This window comes from Onthophagus taurus, chromosome 10 (genome assembly GCF_036711975.1).
Source record: "Onthophagus taurus isolate NC chromosome 10, IU_Otau_3.0, whole genome shotgun sequence".
In the NCBI taxonomy this organism is placed as follows: domain Eukaryota; kingdom Metazoa; phylum Arthropoda; class Insecta; order Coleoptera; family Scarabaeidae; genus Onthophagus; species Onthophagus taurus.
This window is the reverse complement of record NC_091975.1, coordinates 7,304,234-7,325,735: the sequence shown is the minus strand read 5'-3', so window position 1 is coordinate 7,325,735 and position 21,502 is coordinate 7,304,234. Positions and strand designations below refer to the sequence as shown.

The window sequence follows — 21,502 nt, the reverse complement described above, 5'->3', positions numbered from 1 at the left end:
ATGTTAAAAATTAGAGTTTTCAGCAAATTGTATTTCTCATAGACTTTTACACTAGTTTTAACACGAGTTAAAAAAAATGGAAAACTGTTAAATTAAAACTATATTAAATTTGATGTCCCATTTTCTTGGGATATGTTTTAACATATGATCGACAATGAAAAATAGGTACGAATCTGTTTTATAGTCTTAGATTTAAATTTTTAATCTGTTGAGTATCTATAGCTAACTTTTTTAATTATTCTTTTTTAACATAATGTGTGAGAGAAATAGATGTGATAGAAATAGATTGATAACAACTATAAGAAAGGTATATTTTTTAAAGAAAGGTTTTTGGAAGGTCTAGTTATAAATGATATTTTATTAAGAAAAATCATCCTGGGTTGTTATCCTATATCAGTAGGAACAGAGGAACAGTTGTAACAGGTATTTGGAACTCTTACTTTTTATTTTATCTATGATTTGACCAACTTTGTTTTTTTCATTTACTAAAACATCATTCGATATAATTTTTTTTATAAGATATAAAAATAAATGTTGAATGGAAGTAAAACAATCGTTGAACAAAAGAAAACGATGGAGAAAAGGTATACCACTCCTTCTTGGCTTCGGTGTAACGTTGATGAATCGTCGAGTGGTTGGTCGGGATCTTTTGATCTCTTCGCGCGGACGATCCCTGTCCGTAGAAAGCGAACAATAAGACGATAAAAACCAAAAAATAAAATCGACGGGAGAACGATTTTACGTGTTTCGTAATGCCGAGAGGTCTATCATCCGTAAGATACCTGTAGAGACGAGCTTCTGATGTAGAAATCTACAAAAGCCCGGATCTACAGGGTAGATCACGAATGTGCCTAGTAGTTTTATTATTATTATCTTTTTTCCCTTTTAATTATTTATTTAATCTTGTTCCATCTCAATTAATCTCGTTTAATTTGTAATAAAGGAGTGATGAAATCTAAAACAAAAATATAATTTTGATTAAATTTTTAATGAATATGCGGGATTTCTAGGGTTGTAATGGAAAGGGGAGGATCTTACCCTCTATGATCCCTACATTATAATCGTTACTTTTGCGCATGTGTCGCGTCAAGGGTAACACGAACATTTTTGGTTGGTGGATATTTCAACGTGCTCTCTTGTTTACTCTTAAATCGAAAACAATTTTTAAAGTTTATTTTTAATTTAAATAAATTATATAAGAAAAGAATTAATAAAATACACTTATAATATCGAATAACTAAAATAATGATACTTCAATCAATTTGAAAAGATAACGATTAATTCCTTTTTTTAAAAAAACCTTGAAAAACGATCCTTTGTAAACCATCCAATCTCCATATTTGTTAATGTCAACCCTTTTCTTTTTATTTTTATCTTGGTGTATCACTAAAAAAAGCAAACACTAACACGTTTTAAAGAACGGGGGATTTCTTTGGAATGTTGTTAAGGAAGAAAAGGTGAAAAATAAGGGATAATTAAATTGGTGACAAGAGAAGAGCGACAGAAGCGTCGAGTTGAACTGACGACGACGCCCTCAGAGCGTCGTTTTGCCAACGGTAGAGGGATGCTGGGCGCCGATAGACGGGGAGAAAGGGAATTTTCCCTCTTTTCACCCTTCGGTTTATCCTATAATCATTTTTAAGATATAAATTTAAAAATTTAATATACAATATTTTTATTATAATTTCTATAAATTTCTTTCTTTTGAATTATTTTATGATAAAATTTATTTTGTTGTTTCGTTCATTTTAAATGTAAGAAAGAGATGATGAAAAGGTCGTGTCAAGTATAGTCTTTTTGATGAAATTTTTTTTTGTTCACTCTGAAAGTCCCCTAAGAGACACCCTTCACGTCCTCCCTTCGGTTTTTTCGAACCTATCCCTTGCGGCCGCCATTATCACAGCTCGATCAATACCGAACACCCTACAACCCCCCCAAAATCATTCACATTTCCATTTTCCTTTACATCACTGTTTCGTTTAATAATCAAACAAAATAATATTGCATTTTTCTTCCCTTTAAATTTTTCATCCACTTCTCCTTTATTTTAACTCAAGATCAAACGTGTTTTAAAATTTGCATTTTATTGGAATCGAGAAGAACGTTCGCTCACCCGGATGCCATTTGTTGCCCCCTTTCTTTTGAGATATGAATTTTATTCCGTTTCTTACCTTCTCTTTTTCGTTCACGCTCGTTTAAAATTTATGAAACGTTCTAAATTTAAATAAAATATATCAAATATTATTTTAAATAGATAACAGTTTTAATCATTTCAAATTATTTAAAGATCTCTGTAATGACGATTTCAGCTTTCTTGCAGTGTAACATTTCAGTTTTTTTCCAAAGCGCCATCTCTTCGACGTTATTCGAAGTAACAAGTTTTCGTTTCTACCGAGAGATGGAGGAAGATTTGAGTTATGATGATATTTTATAAGTTAAAAAAATTAATTTATTACAAATTAATTAAATTTAAGTGGAAATCTTTATTTACCTTTTTTAGTATTTTTATTACGAAAGGGTTATGTATAAATGTAGCATAACCTCGATATAGCGAACTAACACTATCGTGAGTCTGAAGATGCACGGCTAAACCCGAAACTTTCTAGTTCTAGGTCTAGTGTTAGTTCTAGTTTTAGTTTAATGACAAAAATACAACAATCTAATGCTGAATAATAACTAAAACTACAACTAACACTTGAGCTAGAACTAGAAACATTCGGATTTAGCCGTCTTAAAAGACGTGCGGCTAAACCCGAATGATTCTAGTTCTAGGTCTAGTGTTAGTTAAAGTTTCATATCATTAAAACTAACACTAGACCTAGAACTAGAATCATTTGGGTTTAGCCGTCTTTAGAGACGTGCGGCTAAACCCGATTGTTTTTAGTTCTAGGTCTAGTGTTAGTTTCAGTTTCATATCATTAGAATTAACACTAGACCTAGAACTAGAATCATTCGGGTTTAGCCGTCTTTAGAGACGTGCGGCTAAACCCAAATGATTCTAGTTTTAGGTCTAGTGTTAGTTCTAGTTTTATATCATTAGACCTAGAACTAGAATCATTGGGGTTGGGTTGGGTTGGGTTAAAGACGGCTAACTTTAGAGACGTGCGGCTAAACCCAAATGATTCTAGTTTTAGGTCTAGTGTTAGTTCTAGTTTTATATCATTAGAACTAACACTAGACCTAGAACTAGAATCATTGGGGTTGGGTTGGGTTGGGTTGGGTTGGGTTAAAGACGGCTAACTTTAGAGACGTGCGGATAAACCCAAATGATTCTAGTTTTAGGTCTAGTATTAGTTCTAGTTTTAGTTCTACGACAAAAATACAACAATCTAACGCTAAATAACAAGTACAACTAGAACTAACACTAGCATTAGAACTAACACCAGACCTAGAACTAGAAATATTCGAGTTTAGCCGTCTTAAAAGACGTGCGGCTAAACCCGAATGTTTCTAGTTCTAGGTCTACTGTTAGTTCTACTATTAGTTCAATAAAAATTTACAATCTAGTGCTGAATAACAATTAAAGCTAGAACTACCGTCCTTGATTTCTGTTACATTGAGGTTTTATTGTAATTAAGTCACTTTCACACACTTTTCAAATTTACCACTTTTCTATTTTATTTAAGTAATGAATTATTTTTCACATTATTTTCAAAAAAAACTTGTTAACTTAGTAATTTTAAGGTAAATATACTGACATAGTGACTTACTAACTGACTGACCGTACTCTAATGTAGATGATCGCTAACTGATCTCTACGCGAAACTCGGGTGGCTCAAGCAATAAAAGGGCCCACTGAATCATTGTCAAGTCGAAAATTTATTGCCTTTGCACCCTACAAGGCTAAAAGGGGCACAATGCGCCCTTTGCGTCTTTTTCCAACGGCCAAGGGTGTTAATTTTGTTCCTCAGAGAGCGTTTTAGTTCTCACACGTGTGTGGATAATTCTGCCGTTCGATGTTTAGTCATGTCCCATTCGATGCTGGAAGTAAATTGTTTAATTTTTAATTTATTTAATCCATAAATCCGGATGTTTGTTGTTTCCCCCCGGATGGAGGTTTACGGAACAAGGCCAAAACCGACCAGAAGGTCCACGAAACGCGCATTCCTAATTAGTCTAAGGGCACTAATTAGTTCCAGGAGAAGTTTCTACCCCCGTGTTGTACCCTTCGAAGAGTAACAGTTTGAGAGGGTCGCTTACGAACAACAAACGGGAAACTAGACGATGACGACGACGACGACGCCGGTTCGTTTTCTCTTCTTCAAGTCCTTCGATGGTAGGATAGAGAGTAGGGATCCTGCGAGTCAAGGGTGGCCCTGGACTCCGGGCGCACAGCCGTCCTCGATCATCAATCATCCTGGTACAATCGCTACGCTCGCAGCTGTCGCACAGACTGACGTCGCATCAGCCACCGGCTTCTACCGGGTTTACTGTCTAATATTATACAGAGTGACTACTAAAAAAAATATATTTTGTTAAAAAAAAAAATTATAAAATGAAGATCTTGGTCTCGACTTGAAATGGGAACGAAAACATAGCTTTAATTTAGATAAGGTCCGACATATTCACAGAAAAGTGTATTTTCGGGCGGAACAGTTTCACTGATAGAGCCCAAGTGCAAGTTGCTGATTGCAGTCGACCCTCCTAAACGTTCCACTTTAACTTCTCCGACTCCTTTCGCTGATTACCACCCTTAAAAAAATATATAAATAACAAAAAAAAAATAAAGATATCTTTATTTGAATTTTAAAACATTTTCATGTATTTCTATTTTTTTAAATGATAAGAAAAATCTTTAAAAAGAATGATATTGGAGCAATTTCCATAAACGGACGGTAAAATATCCTGTTAAAATGGGGAAGGGATACAGACGATGACAGGGTTGTGACGTGCTGACGTCACTCACCCCCCACCCGCATCGTTGAAACCCGGGGAAGCTTCGGGGATGATATATGGCGTCTGTTACGAGATCACATGCTGCCATAATTTAAATCAATTCGTACGTAGCATCGCTCAGAGCTTGCGAAAAAACAGGAGGAATCGTTCATTCAATAATAATGCGATTTTTGACGTTCCCCTAGTGTATTTTTAATCAACTTTAAGCAATTTAGTTTCAATGAAATATACTAAAGTTACATAGTTCAGCTATATCTAACACTAGTGTCATGGCACAAGGTTAAAATTCTTTCAATCTTCTAACTAAGCTATCGTTATACAAAAACTGGAGAGTAGATGTGCTGGTGTATATTCTTTGATAACCTTATCGACAGATTCTGCGTTTAGAAAAATATGATACTAATTTTGCTCTAATTTGAGTAACAATACCTCAATCCAAACACTCTTGACATAGCTTCTCTTCAATATTGTGTCTGGCAACTTAATCAGTTCCCCCAAACTCATTTCTGTCACCGGTTAACTAAATAATTTTGAACGTTATCCCAGATAAGTTCAACCTCGAATCTAAAATAGCCTAACGCAGGCCAGCAGGAAGATCCAGAAAGATATGGCAAGATGAGGTGCGAGAAATATCCTCGGCATTAGGAACTGGAAGAGAACGGCTATGGATATAGATTAGTGGTGGAACGGTTACTTAGTACTCCACCATTCACAAGAATTAGTATCTCTTTTAGGTGTTAGACACTGCATATCAAGTTCAACCCCAATAGGACCTTTTTTTTAATTAAACACAACTTTATTTATACTAGGTTTGTCATTAGCAACCTCATTATAACAATCCCAATACGATATATAAAATCTCTTGTTGTAGTTTCGTCTAATTTTTTTCTCTTCGCTTGTAAATCATCATCACATTCATTACTAACAGAACTGTCGCTGTTATCACTTTCGATTATTAATTAAAGTATCCTCTTTTTAATGCAAAAAGCCGTTTTGAAAAATTACTTTCAGTTCTTGAGAAATAAATTTTTGAAATGATCAACAATTTTTTCGAATTTTGCAATTTTCGCCGATTAAGTTTTAAAAATTCGTATAAAATCCAGTTGTTGGAATATGAGCATGAAAATTTCCCAAAGTGTTAATAAAAGTGTCCTCTTTCCAATGAACCAACCCGTTTTGTAAAATAACTTTTAGTTTTTGAGAAAACAATATTTGAAGTTTTGATAAATTTTTCGATGTTGCAATTTTCATCGATAATTTTCAAAATTCGCTATAAAATTAATTTCTTGAGGAACATTGTGGAAATATCACCAATTATTAATTAAAGTATCCTCTTTTTAATGCAAAAAGCCGTTTTGAAAAATCACTTTCAGTTCTTGAGAAATAAATTTTTGAAATGATCGACAATTTTTTCGAATTTTGCAATTTTCGCCGATTAAGTTTAAAAAATTCGTATAAAATCCAGTTCTTGGAATATGAGTATGAAAATTTCCCAGTGTTAATAAAAGTGTCCTCTTTTCAATGAACTAACCCGTTTTGAAAAATAACTTTTAGTTTTTGAGAAAACAATATTTGACATTTTGATAAATTTTTCGATGTTGCAATTTACATCGATAATTTTCAAAATTCGCTATAAAATTAATTTCTTGAAGGAACATTGTGGAAATATCACCAATTATTAATTAAAGTATCCTCTTTTTAATGCAAAAAGCCGTTTTAAAAAATCACTTTCAGTTCTTGAGAAATAAAGTTTTGAAATGGTCGACAATTTTTTCGAATTTTGCAATTTTCGCCGATTAAGTTTTAAAAATTCTTATAAAATCCAGTTCTTGGAATATGAGTATGAAAATTTCTCAAAGTGTTAATTAAAGTGTCTTCTTTCCAATGAACCAACCCGTTTTGAAAAATAACTTTTAGTTTTTGAGAAAACAATATTTGAAGTTTTGATAAATTTTTCGATGTTGCAATTTTCATCGATAATTTTCAAAATTCACTATAAAATTAATTTCTTGATGGAACATTGTGGAAATATCACCAATTATTAATTAAGGTATCCTCTTTTTAATGCAAAAAGCTGTTTTGAAAAATCACTTTCAGTTCTTGAGAAATAAATTTTTGAAATGATCAACAATTTTTTCGAATTTTGCAATTTTCGCCGATTAAAATTTAATAATTCGTATAAAATCCAGTTCTTGGAATATGAGTATGAAAATTTCCCAGTGTTAATAAAAGTGTCCTCTTTTCAATGAACTAACCCGTTTTGAAAAATAACTTTTAGTTTTTGAGAAAACAATATTTGACATTTTGATAAATTTTTCGATGTTGCAATTTACATCGATAATTTTCAAAATTCGCTATAAAATTAATTTCTTGAAGGAACATTGTGGAAATATCACCAATTATTAATTAAAGTATCCTCTTTTTAATACAAAAAGCCGTTTTGAAAAATCACTTTCAGTTCTTGAGAAATAAATTTTTGAAATGATCGACAATTTTTTCGAATTTTGCAATTTTTGCCGATTAAGTTTTAAAAATTCGTATAAAATCCAGTTCTTGGAATATGAGTATGAAAATTTCCCAAAGTGTTAATTAAAGTGTCCTCTTTCCAATGAACCAACCCGTTTTGCAAAATAACTTCTAGTTTTTGAGAAAACAATATTTGAAGTTTTGATAAATTTTTCGATGTTGCAATTTTCATCGATAATTTTCAAAATTCGCTATAAAATTAATTTCTTGAAGGATCCTTGTGGGAAATATCACCAATTATTAACTAAAGTATCCTCTTTTTAATGCAACAAGCCGTTTTGAAAAATCACTTTCAGTTCTTGAGAAATAAATTTTTGAAATGATCAACAATTTTTTCGAATTTTGCAATTTTCGCCGATTAAATTTTAATAATTCGTATAAAATCAATTTCTTGGAATATGAGTATGAAAATTTGCCAAAGTGTTAATTAAAGTGTCCTCTTTCCAATGAACCAACACGTTTTGAAAAATAACTTTTAGTTTTTGAGAAAACAATATTTGAAGTTTTGAGAAAATTTTCAATGTTGCAATTTTCATCGATAATTTTCAAACGTTGCTATAAAATTAATTTCTTGAAGCATCCCTGTGGAAATATCACCAATTATTAATTAAAGTATCCTCTTTTTAACGCAAAAAGCCGTTTTGAAAAATCACTTTCAGTTCTTGAGAAATAAATTTTTGAAATGATCGACAATTTTTTCGAATTTTGCAATTTTCGCCGATTAAACTTTAAAAATTCGTATAAAATCCAATTCTTGGAATATGAGTATGAAAATTTCCCAAAGTGTTAATTAAAGTGTCCTCTTTCTAATGAACCAACCCGTTTTGAAAAATAACTTTTAGTTTTTGAGAAAACAATATTTGAAGTTTTGATAAATTTTTCGATGTTGCAATTTTCATCGATAATTTTCAAAATTCGCTATAAAATTAATTTCTTGAAGGAACATTGTGGAAATATCACCAATTATTAATTAAGGTATCCTCTTTTTAATGCAAAAAGCTGTTTTGAAAAATCACTTTCAGTTCTTGAGAAATAAATTTTTGAAATGATCAACAATTTTTTCGAATTTTGCAATTTTCGCCGATTAAAATTTAATAATTCGTATAAAATCCAATTCTTGGAATATGAGTATGAAAATTTCCCAGTGTTAATAAAAGTGTCCTCTTTTCAATGAACTAACCCGTTTTGAAAAATAACTTTTAGTTTTTGAGAAAACAATATTTGACATTTTGATAAATTTTTCGATGTTGCAATTTACATCGATAATTTTCAAAATTCGCTATAAAATTAATTTCTTGAAGGAACATTGTGGAAATATCACCAATTATTAATTAAAGTATCCTCTTTTTAATGCAACAAGCCGTTTTAAAAAATCACTTTCAGTTCTTGAGAAATAAAGTTTTGAAATGGTCGACAAATTTTTCGAATTTTGCAATTTTCGCCGATTAAATTTTAAAAATTCGTATAAAATCCAGTTCTTGGAATATGAGTATGAAAATTTCTCAAAGTGTTAATTAAAGTGTCCTCTTTCCAATGAACCAACACGTTTTGAAAAATAACTTTTAGTTTTTGAGAAAATAATATTTGAAGTTTTGATAACATTTTCGATGTTGCAATTTACATCGATAATTTTCAAAATTCGCTAAAAAATTAATTTCTTGAAGGAACATTGTGGAAATATCACCAATTATTAATTCAAGTATCCTTTTTTTAATGCAAAAAGCCGTTTTGAAAAATCGCTTTCAGTTGAGAAATAAATTTTTGAAATGATCGACAATTTTCGAATTTTGCAATTTTCCCAAAGTGTTAATTAAAGTGTCCTCTTTCCAATGAACCAACCCGTTTTGAAAAATAACTTCTAGTTTTTGAGAAAACAATATTTGAAGTTTTGATAAATTTTTCGATGTTGCAATTTTCATCGATAATTTTCAAAATTCGCTATAAAATTAATTTCTTGAAGGATCCTTGTGGGAAATATCACCAATTATTAACTAAAGTATCCTCTTTTTAATGCAACAAGCCGTTTTGAAAAATCACTTTCAGTTCTTGAGAAATAAATTTTTGAAATGATCAACAATTTTTTCGAATTTTGCAATTTTCGCCGATTAAATTTTAATAATTCGTATAAAATCAATTTCTTGGAATATGAGTATGAAAATTTGCCAAAGTGTTAATTAAAGTGTCCTCTTTCCAATGAACCAACACGTTTTGAAAAATAACTTTTAGTTTTTGAGAAAACAATATTTGAAGTTTTGAGAAAATTTTCAATGTTGCAATTTTCATCGATAATTTTCAAACGTTGCTATAAAATTAATTTCTTGAAGCATCCCTGTGGAAATATCACCAATTATTAATTAAAGTATCCTCTTTTTAACGCAAAAAGCCGTTTTGAAAAATCACTTTCAGTTCTTGAGAAATAAATTTTTGAAATGATCGACAATTTTTTCGAATTTTGCAATTTTCGCCGATTAAACTTTAAAAATTCGTATAAAATCCAATTCTTGGAATATGAGTATGAAAATTTCCCAAAGTGTTAATTAAAGTGTCCTCTTTCTAATGAACCAACCCGTTTTGAAAAATAACTTTTAGTTTTTGAGAAAACAATATTTGAAGTTTTGATAAATTTTTCGATGTTGCAATTTTCATCGATAATTTTCAAAATTCGCTATAAAATTAATTTCTTGAAGGAACATTGTGGAAATATCACCAATTATTAATTAAGGTATCCTCTTTTTAATGCAAAAAGCTGTTTTGAAAAATCACTTTCAGTTCTTGAGAAATAAATTTTTGAAATGATCAACAATTTTTTCGAATTTTGCAATTTTCGCCGATTAAAATTTAATAATTCGTATAAAATCCAGTTCTTGGAATATGAGTATGAAAATTTCCCAGTGTTAATAAAAGTGTCCTCTTTTCAATGAACTAACCCGTTTTGAAAAATAACTTTTAGTTTTTGAGAAAACAATATTTGACATTTTGATAAATTTTTCGATGTTGCAATTTACATCGATAATTTTCAAAATTCGCTATAAAATTAATTTCTTGAAGGAACATTGTGGAAATATCACCAATTATTAATTAAAGTATCCTCTTTTTAATGCAACAAGCCGTTTTAAAAAATCACTTTCAGTTCTTGAGAAATAAAGTTTTGAAATGGTCGACAAATTTTTCGAATTTTGCAATTTTCGCCGATTAAATTTTAAAAATTCGTATAAAATCCAGTTCTTGGAATATGAGTATGAAAATTTCTCAAAGTGTTAATTAAAGTGTCCTCTTTCCAATGAACCAACACGTTTTGAAAAATAACTTTTAGTTTTTGAGAAAATAATATTTGAAGTTTTGATAACATTTTCGATGTTGCAATTTACATCGATAATTTTCAAAATTCGCTAAAAAATTAATTTCTTGAAGGAACATTGTGGAAATATCACCAATTATTAATTCAAGTATCCTTTTTTTAATGCAAAAAGCCGTTTTGAAAAATCGCTTTCAGTTGAGAAATAAATTTTTGAAATGATCGACAATTTTTTCGAATTTTGCAATTTTCGCCGATTAAGTTTTAAAAATTCGTATAAAATCCAATTCTTGGAATATGAGTATGAAAATTTCCCAAAGTGTTAATTAAAGTGTTCTCTTTCCAATGAACCAACCCGTTTTGAAAAATAAGTTTTAGTTTTTGAGAAAACAATATTTGAAGTTTTGATAAATTTTTCGATGTTGCAATTTTCATCGATAATTTTCAAAATTCGCTATAAAATTAATTTCTTAAAGGAACATTGTGGAAATATCACCAATTATTAATTAAAGTATCCTCTTTTTAATGCAAAAAGCCGTTTTGAAAAATCGCTTTCAGTTCTTGAGAAATAAATTTTTGAAATGATCGAAAATTGTTTCGAATTTTGCTATTTTCGCCGATTAAGTTTTAAAAATTCGTATAAAATCCAGTTCTTGGAATATGAGTATGAAAATTTCCCAAAGTGTTAATTAATGTGTCCTCTTTCCAATGAACCAAACCGTTTTGAAAAATAACTTTTAGTTTTTGAGAAAACAATATTTGAAGTTTTGATAAATTTTTCGATGTTGCAATTTTCATCGATAATTTTCAAAATTCGCTATAAAATTAATTTCTTGAAGGAACATTGTGGAAATATCACCAATTATTAATTCAAGTATCCTCTTTTTAATGCAAAAAGCCGTTTTGAAAAATCGCTTTCAGTTCTTGAGAAATAAATTTTTGAAATGATCGACAATTTTTTCGAATTTTGCAATTTTCGCCGATTAAGTTTTAAAAATTCGTATAAAATCCAGTTGTTGGAATATGAGCATGAAAATTTCCCAAAGTGTTAATTAAAGTGTCCTCTTTCCAATGAACCAACCCGTTTTGAAAAATAATTTTTAGTTTTTGAAAAAACAATATTTTAAGTTTTGATAACTTTCAAAATTCGCTATAAAATTCATTACTTGAGATACATAAATGTTTTAGTTTAAGTTCTGAAATTAAACAATTTTGATTGTCTCAAATTCGTCTGATTCATCTAAACTAAGAAGATTCTAGTTTTATACCTACTTAAAGATTTTGTTAAAAATGAGTAAAAAGGCACGTTTTGTTTATTTTAAGGAAGTTATAAAATTTTACGGTTTTAAAGCCATAAAATAACTTTTACCTACATTACAATAAAATTACCTGTCCAAGAATTTCTGGGTTTTTCCCTTTTGTCTTAAGGATGCTCAAAAAGTGGGGATTTTTTTGAGGATTTCAGTTCGAATCAAAGCTCAAACCCGTCAACACCTAAATTAAAAGTGACAAAACAAGTAAGTACTAAAATCGTGTTTTTCTAACACATTTTTTAATAAAATTTTGATAGGTACAATGAAGTTAATCCTCTTAATTTTGAGTATAACCCCATTAATATCGTCTGGAGTTTTAAGGGATAAAACTCCTCCCTCAACAATTTCTTCAAACATCGAAAATTTCTTTAAATATTTCGACGACAACAAAGATTCGTTATTTTCAATCTACAAAAACGCTCGATTTATTACGAATATCCTCGAGTACACTAACGCGCCCTTAATGAACACCATCAATGAATTAATTCCCCACGAATCAACCATAATCGGCCGATCAATAAGAAGTTTGGATTCGATTATTAATGAAGTCCAAAATTCAGTTGATTATGTCCCAAAAATGGTAAATACCATGATAGTACCTCAAGTGTTGGAAAAATTGAAATTGGGATACGAAGAATTCTTTATTTCCGGATTAGGAACACAAATTATGGAACGAATCGATTTGGAGAAAATTAAAACAATATTTATGGACGAAAAAAGTCGAAATTTTAGTTACGATAAGTTCGTTGAGTTAATGGAAAATCACGCGTTTAGGAAATATTGGATAAATGAGGCTACGAAGGAAATAAGAAGGTTCATTTCGTTTTATGTTGATCCAAAAACACATGAAAAGTAAGTTAAGTTAAGTTTATTTTGTTAAACTAGTATTAGTATTAGTTGTAGTATTATTTTTATTTCAATTTTTAGATACGTTACATTAACTTTAAGCACCATAAACAATTTCATCGGGAAATTTGGTTATCCCAAAACAAAATTTAATAATCTAAATGAAACTATAATACTTTTCATTAATGATGTTTTTAAAATTGAAAGCGAAAAGTATATTCAGCCGTTATTTAATTACTTCAACAATTTAGTTTCGATTATTAACGATAAAGAAATACTTGAAGAGACTTTAACCAACACCGTAAACATGGATATAATCGAACCAACTTTAAGAGTAAATAGAGCTTATAGATTTATAATCGAAAATCCTTATTGTGATCGATACGTCATGTGCCTCGTAAATGCCGAAGAAAAGGACGATCCTAAATTACCCGGGGTAAAAAAGGTGCTTAGTAAAACTGCTAGTTTGATCGCCAGTTGGTTTTTAGCCGGGAAAAGTCAATCTTCATTTGGAACTTTGTATAAAAATATCGTTGATTTTAATGATTGTAACGAAATTGATGAATCGCGAAATTGTTTACATTTTCACGTCGAAGAAATGAAAGTTAAACAACCTTACATTTATGTACATAAAGAATTGTAAATAAAAATTTTAAGCATTCTTGTCTCTTTTAAAACTAAAAATGGCCGCCATCCTCCCCCTTTTTACCCCCACGGAATCGTTTTGACGATGATTGACATCTCCATGACGTGCGGACCCTTTTCTGTGACACTTTCTGAACAACCACTCTAAATATATTCATTAAACGCCCATCTATTTTCTTTAAATAAAAATGGCGTTAAATAATTTTATCTAATTCCGTTATAAAAATTAAATTTTACGTTTTGTAACGTCACTTTTTTATAACTAGTGATGTAATGATTTCCTTACATCACTAGTTATGTAATTTCCATTATTTAACTACTAAATAAATTGACAACTGTTACTAATAAAATTATATAAAATTTTGTACTTAACACGTTATGAAACGGCTAATTTTGTTTAATAAATAAATAAAATTAATAAAATTAGTCTGTTCATAACTGGTTACGTAAATAACTATTATCTGCTTGTATAAGTCGTCATTACCACACTCATTTGAGGTAATTTGAAGTACGTAATGAAGTTCATTACATCACTGGTTTCATTACATAACGCATTTTTAGCTTAATCAGAACAGACTTAATTTATTGAAACGAGCAATAATACAAAAGAAAAAGTGCTATCTATTTAGTTGTAGATAAAATGTTGTATATCACACGTGGGCTAGAACATAATTACAGTACTCGTGTGATTATGTTTTTAACCCACTTGTAATATAAATAACTATGATAAAATCGTATCTTAAAAGTTATATAAGACAAATTTGAAATAAGTGTGAGTTAAATTTGAGTATTATAAATCTCGTCCTTCGGATATGGCGTAGACGCGACCCTCACACGCGGCGTAGACTCGAAAGAATTAGCATAATCAGAATAATTCCCGGCAGCTGACAGTTTATTTCCACCCCCTCCCCTTTGGTGAACGTTTTTCCTCTGCGAAAAGTTCGAAGAAGTGTTTTCGCTGTTTTAGCAAAGTTATAGCCTCGAAATGCTTTGCATATAGAAGGAGGAAAGGGGGTGAAGGGGGGTGGTAAATGGGGAACGTTAGATATACGCGTCGTGGAAGTTTCGGGAAGTTCGCGGCCCGACACGGGGAAACTATCAAATATTGAAATAAAATTCATCTCCGATATCACAAACAGCTGGCACTTGTTTTAAGAGTTGCGAAAATTCTTCTGGGGGACATATTAAAATTCGTCGTTTCGGGTGAGGGGGCGCGCGCGAACCCGATCGCTATGCCGCATGCATATAACATCAACGCATCCCCCGAAAGTGTTACCCTTCAAAAACCCGACCCCCCGATGGTAACCGTTAAGGGTCTGGATACCCACGTTGAAGGTCCAAGGGTTCAAACACAATGTCGATCGCATAAATGTTTTTCATATTTGAAAATTTTATTTACGACCTAACAATGGTCAGATCGTAATATAACAAAACGATTTAAGAGCACATTTAAGAATTTTAAAAAGGGAACATTTACAAATGTCCATTCGAACTTGTTTCAAAATTAATGAAGAAAAATTTAACTACATACGTGTCCCTAAGTTAAATCAAAATCAATAATTACAATTTAATCGATTTTTCAACAACTTATGAACAACACTATGTCAGGAATTGGGAAATACATTTAGTTCTCATCTTAAGAAGGTATTAGACAACACACTACTAATGGCTTATTACAAGGATGCTGATATGCAATCAAACAGTGGACAAGGTTGAACTTGAGATAAAGAAGATGCAGCAAACTTAAAGAAACTTAAAGAAGAATACGAATCCTGGAGTCTTGAAATAAACATAGCGAAGACAAAATACTTAGGCATAAAGATTTATAACAGCTGGATGCAGAATATACCATAAAATAATAGAAGGTTATTGTATTGCTCTGAAACTTGGGACACCTCAAAAGGAAATGACCAAGAAGATGAATGCTGACGAAGCAGCAGAATATTTAGATCCAGCATATTACAAATAGAGATGGAAATAACGATATTATAAACAGAACCAAGAAGAAAAAATTGTTATGAAATGGAAATTTGAATAGATTTTCAAAAAAAACTGCAAATTCCTTATTTGTAAATGAAGAAATGCTGTTGTGCCTTTGCAAAAAATGTTGACCACAAGGTTTTATTGTTCTTAATAGTCAATCATTAATGGTTGTAAAAGTTGTGTCATATGTGCACAATTCAGGGTAGTAAGTATAACTACTTTTGGGAGTAATTTTTTGGTTCGATACAACAGAAAATAATACTAGAAGGATACAATGCAGTCATCACAAAATTGATGATACCAGTTTTTCAGATGATGTACAAAATTAAATCCAGTATCTGCTCCACATGGAAGACCAAATAAAAGAAAAAGCAGAAACATTAAACCTTCCACAAGATGTTACAATGTTCAAAGATTCGTTATAACTGAAATGGATCAGCCAAAATTTTTATGCAACCCAATAGAGCTCAGTAATTTATTTCAGGATAGGAAATAGGAAGCAGTTATGATCTGGCCATTTGGTTATGACAAACTTTTACAATTTGTCCTTTACTGGTATTTTTGCTTGTGCTAAAAGAAGAATACTTGGCTAAAGCATGTACAAACTTTAAAGCAACCCAACCCAGCCCATCTACACAAGGTACCTCTATTAAGGTGGTCGTTTTGAGTGGTATAATTGGCTTCAACTACAATTTTGATTTTTTGTACTGGATCTATTGAATGTTTAACCCAACAATATAACCTGATCTTGGAGCAAGTAGTAAGGTACTTCTCAAGCTGGCAGGTAGACGCGTAAACTGTTTTTTGTGAATTAAAACATTTCGAATGAATCGAATTGCTAAACGTTAAGAACATAGAGACAATTTATATTTTAAAATGAAGTTATAAGATATAAAAGTCTTAAAAAATAATGTTCTTTTTATACGATATAGATTTGATGCAAATTGGGTTGCAGAACATTTAACTTTTTTCCTCTTCTCCCAGATAACTAAGAAAACTTTAAACGTATTTTATCTACCAAAAAGGAAGTTGAACACAGTAACACAGATACGACTCGGGCATATTACCCCCCACCTCAAATTTCCCTCGAAAACCACCCTGGTTATTCGCACATTGTAAATTTTCCTAGCTATTGAGGTTAGGTGTAACATAATCAAGGACCCAGATAAGCACAGGAGGCGTTAAATACTCGGGTGGTTTCGGGACGTTCCCGAGGAAATGAGAGACGCTTCCCGGAGGGGGTCGGGGGTTGGGGGTTGGTCTTTCGGTCGGGGGTGAGTAATGAGCAAGTCTCTATCTAGAGTGCCTCGGCGAAGCGAATCGGGGATCAATGACAAGTGCAGGCGAAGAGAGCGGTTAATAGGTGTTTGTGATAACGGGTTTGCGATAACGATGGGGGTGAAAGCGAGAGGGAGGGGGTTGGTTCGTTCCTGTCGAAGGGAAAACGTTAACAGGGGGTGAGGACGAATATACTCAAAACGGAAAATGCATGATCAATGCGGACGCCCGAAATGTTACAGGAAATTATTCGAGTCGCATTCCTCGACGCTCTTTATTACTCTTGCTTTATCAAGAACCATTCGGAATTTTATATATTTTTTTTTTTTGGAAGAGGGTATTAAAATTTATCTATACCGGCTCCTCCACCAAAAATTCGAATAAAAATCTTGATCAATAAACTAAACAATATTTAGAACAACTAATCAACCCTTTTGGACTCGTCTCTTAGGGCTACTTAGTAATAATCCGGATTTAATGAGGTCTTCTCGACGCTCTAGGGAAAAATTAAATTATTAAAATCTCCCTTCAGCGCCATCCATTGAGATGGAGGGTAAAGCGCGGGGTTCCCCCGGAGGGTTGGCATAGCGAAGACTGCTGCATGATTCCGATTTCGCTCGCCATCCATCTTAGGGCGGGCTATCCTGCTTTTAAAACTGACAGACAACGGAGGGGCTTTTCGCGAGGTCTAAAAAGGAGATCGGCACCACCGGACCTTTCATCCCTCTTTCCGCTTTATTGTCCGCTTATCCCAACCCTGAATATATTTTATTTACTGTTTATCTTTTTTGTTATCAAATAAGTATCGAATTCAAAAGTTGAATCAATAAAAAAAAATAGTGTACTCAATCAAATTTTAGTCTACAATAAACTTTTTCAACACACTTTGAATTAGCAAATGCTTAATAACTAAAACTAGAGGTAGCACTAGATCTGGAACTAGAAATATTCGGGTTTAGCCGTACATCTTTTAAGATGGCTAAATCCGAATGATTCTAGTTCTAGGTCTAGTGTTAATTTTAATGATATGAAACTAGAACTAAATCTAGATCTAGAAACATTCGGGTTTAGCCGTGTGTCTCTTAAGACGGCTAAATCCGAATGATTCTAGTTCTAGGTCTAGTGTTAGTTATAATGATATAAAACTAGAATTAACACTAGACCAATTCAAGCTTAAAGATTCTAGTTTATGATATGATATAAAAACTATATGATAATATTAATAAAATTTCCGGCAAAAGATTATTAAAAAATAAATTGTCAAATTTTCAATTCAAAGATAATACGAAATTTTCAAAAAATCATATTATTTGTATTTTTAAAGGTAATGATGTGATATATATGTTAAATTGAAGCTTAAAAATTCTAGTTTATGATATGATATAAATACTATATGATAATATTAATAAAATTTCCAGAAAAAAATTATTAAAGAAAAAATTGTCAAATTTTCAATTGAAAGATTATAAGAAATTTTCAAAAAATCATATCATCTGTATTTTTAAAGGTAATGATGTGAGATATATATTAAATTGAAGCTTAAAAATTCTAGTTTATGATATGATATAAATACTATATGATAATATTAATAAAATTTCCAGAAAAAAATTATTAAAGAAAAAATTGTCAAATTTTCAATTGAAAGATTATAAGAAATTTTCAAAAAATCATATCATCTGTATTTTTAAAGATAATGATGTGATATATATGTTAAATTGAAGCTTAAAAATTCTAGTTTCTGATATGATATAAAAACTATATGATAATATTAATAAAATTTTCAGCAAAAGATTATTAAAGACGAAATTGTTAAATTTTCAAATCAAAGATAATACGAAATTTTCAAAAGATCATATCATCTGTATTTTTAAAGGTAATGATGTGATATATATGTTAAATTGAAGCTTAAAAATGCTAGTTTATGATATGATATAAAAACTATATGATAATATTAATAAAATTTCCAGCAAAAGATTATTAAAGAAGAAATTGTTAAATTTTCAAATCAAAGATAATACGAAATTTTCAAAAAATCACATCATCTGTATTTTAAAAGGTAATGATGTGATATATATGTTAAATTGAAGCTTAAAAATTCTAGTTTCTGATATGATATAAAAACTATATGATAATATTAATAAAATTTCCAGTAAATATTATTAAAGAAGAAATTGTTAAATTTTCAAATCAAAGATAATAAGAAATTTTCAGAAAATCATATCATCTGTATTTTTAAAGGTAATGATGTGATATATATGTTAAATTGAAGCTTAAAGATTCTAGTTTATGATATGATATAAAAACTATATGATAATATTGATAAAATTTCCAGAAAAAGTTTATTAAAAAAAAATTGTTAAATTTTCAAATCAAAGAATAAGAAATTTTCAAAAAATCATATCATTTGTATTTTTAAAGGTAACGATATGATATATATGTTAAATTTAAGCTTAAAAATTCTAGTTTATGATATGATATAAAAACTATATGATAATATTAATAAAATTTCCAGCAAAAGATTATTAAAGAAGAAATTGTTAAATTTTCAAATCAAAGATAACACGAAATTTTCAAAAAATCATATTATCTGTATTTTTAAAGGTAATGATGTGATATATATGTTAAATTGAAGCTTAAAAATTCTAGTTTATGATACGATATAAATACTATACGATAATATTAATAAAATTTCCAGCAAAAGATTATTAAAGAAGAAATTGTTAAATTTTCAAATCAAAGATAACACGAAATTTTCAAAAAATCATATTATCTGTATTTTTAAAGGTAATGATGTGATATATAGGTTAAATTGAAGCTTAACGAAAAACTATATGATAATATTAATGTCCTATAATATGTTCTACATATTAACGTCCTCAAACGCACGGCTAAACCTGAATGTTTCTAGTTCTAGATCTAGTGTTAGTTCTAGTTTTAATTCTTATCCAGCGCTAGATTGTTGTTAATTTTTATTGAACTAAATAATAGTATAATAGTAATTAAATCTAGAACCAACACTAGACCTAAAACAAAACGTTTTGGGTTACATCATATAGAATATAATATAGGTGTACAAAGACTACACTAGGCAATCTTTTTTTGATATCATCTCGCATCGAGTAAGTTTTATTAATTTATTACTTAATTTTTTTCCAACCTAAACATGTTCCTCAAAATTATACGTTTGTGCTGAGTTACATACAAGTTTTAAAACAGAGCTTTAATTTTCAAAAATTTATTTTTACTATAACTAAGATTACAAAGCTCCGCAGTAATTCTCGTTTTTTCTTCACCTCAATTCCAGTCATCTTTTTTCTAAAAGGTCAGTAAAAAGATCTTTTTCTTGTGAATTTCGGTTTGCGGATAGTATTTCATGTTAACTATCCAATAAGAGGCAATCAGTGGCGTGTCACTGCACGTTACATCGTCGGTGACGCAAGCAGTGATGGATGGCCCTTCTTGCGGATCAGAGGCGTCGTTCGACCCCCCAATAAGGGTTCGCTTGCTTACTGCTTCTGCTCCTGCTTTTGCTCATGCTCCTGGTGTTGCTGTAGCCAACTTGTTGGTTGTTTAGTTGTCCACAACGTCACAGTGACGTTGTTTATCTTCAGATTCGTTTTATTTTTTACGTATTAATTTTAGTTGTTGAAAACAGTTTTAGGAAATTCTTTTTTTCTCGGCATTTCCGTCTCATTTCGATCCCTTTGAAGGGTAATTAACGTCGAGGTATCACTTGGCGAGTTTAGAAACGATTTTGAAACGGTTTATTTTGGTTTATTTCGGTGTCCAGCTGGTTAGCGTCGAAAGATAATTTTAATTTGGCAAGGTTTCGTTTCCTCTTCGAAAACCTAAAAAGATAATACACAAAAAGATTTAATCTCATTTAAGATATAAAAATAAAAATAATAAATTCATTGGGTAAAGACGTAGAGCAACAACCGAATAAATTATGCCGTTACGTGTTTGTGACTTAGGAATTTATTGTTTAGCCGTGGAATTGTTTGCCTCGGATCGCTCGGCGAGCGGGGAAAATGGCAAAAAATTAACGACGCCCAGTTTTTCCGGTCGTTTAATTGAATTGGGCCGCAGAAACAAGAGACGAAGAGAGCAGCTGCACCACAACCATCCCCCAAATTCAAAACCCCTCGCATCTTTAAGACGGCTGCATTTTATGGCCCCCCTATTTATAAATTTATAAATTTTCAAAATCAATTAAAACATAATTGACCTAGAATTGTTGTAGTTTCTGGTTATTGTAACAATTTGTTATCAGGTTTTTTTTGTGCAGAAAAAACGAAGCTTTTTTGCCAACAATTCAAAATGTGAGTTTTAAGACATATCTCCTCAAGTCACTCAGTCAGTCAGTCAAGCAGAGCTTTTTTTGGGGTGTTTTCCTACTGGTGACAACACGTGTTTGTCTGGCTTTTAGAAATGCGTGCTTTTATCGTGCGACGGCGAAAACCATTTTTCTTTTCTTTTTTTGTCCCCATCCGCTGGAGGCATCTCAAAAAAAGTAAGATAAAATATTCTTTTTTTATGTAGTAAATGTGTTTAAAATTCAGTTTTGATCGAGTAAATTATTTGTGGGGTTGGTTTCTAGTTTCTTGTTAAGTTTTAGATGGAATTAATAGAGGTCTGTGGTCACGTGACGGAGCCTCAGTAAGAACCAAGGCCCCCATCGGACTCCTCCCCCAATCGTTCACGGACGGAGACAAGACAA

At 30.9% G+C, this 21,502-nt stretch overlaps 1 protein-coding gene across 1 annotated transcript; it reads left to right on the top strand.

Annotated features, from left to right (window-relative positions):
• The first annotated feature begins 12,223 nt into the window (after positions 1–12,223).
• Positions 12,224–13,537, top strand: LOC111420436 (uncharacterized). Its single transcript, XM_023053417.2, has 2 exons — positions 12,224–12,882; positions 12,958–13,537. The coding sequence occupies exons 1-2, from the start codon at positions 12,293–12,295 to the stop codon at positions 13,517–13,519; spliced, it is 1,152 nt and encodes a 383-aa protein (XP_022909185.2). The 5' UTR covers positions 12,224–12,292; the 3' UTR covers positions 13,520–13,537.
• The last annotated feature ends 7,965 nt before the right edge of the window (positions 13,538–21,502 follow it).

Coding starts and splice junctions, on each gene's coding strand:
- LOC111420436 (XM_023053417.2), top strand. CDS start 12,293: ATGAAGTTAATCCTCTTAATTTTGAGTATAACCCCATTAATATCGTCT. Junction 12,883..12,957: donor GATCCAAAAACACATGAAAA/GTAAGTTAAGTT, acceptor TTCAATTTTTAG/ATACGTTACATTAACTTTAA.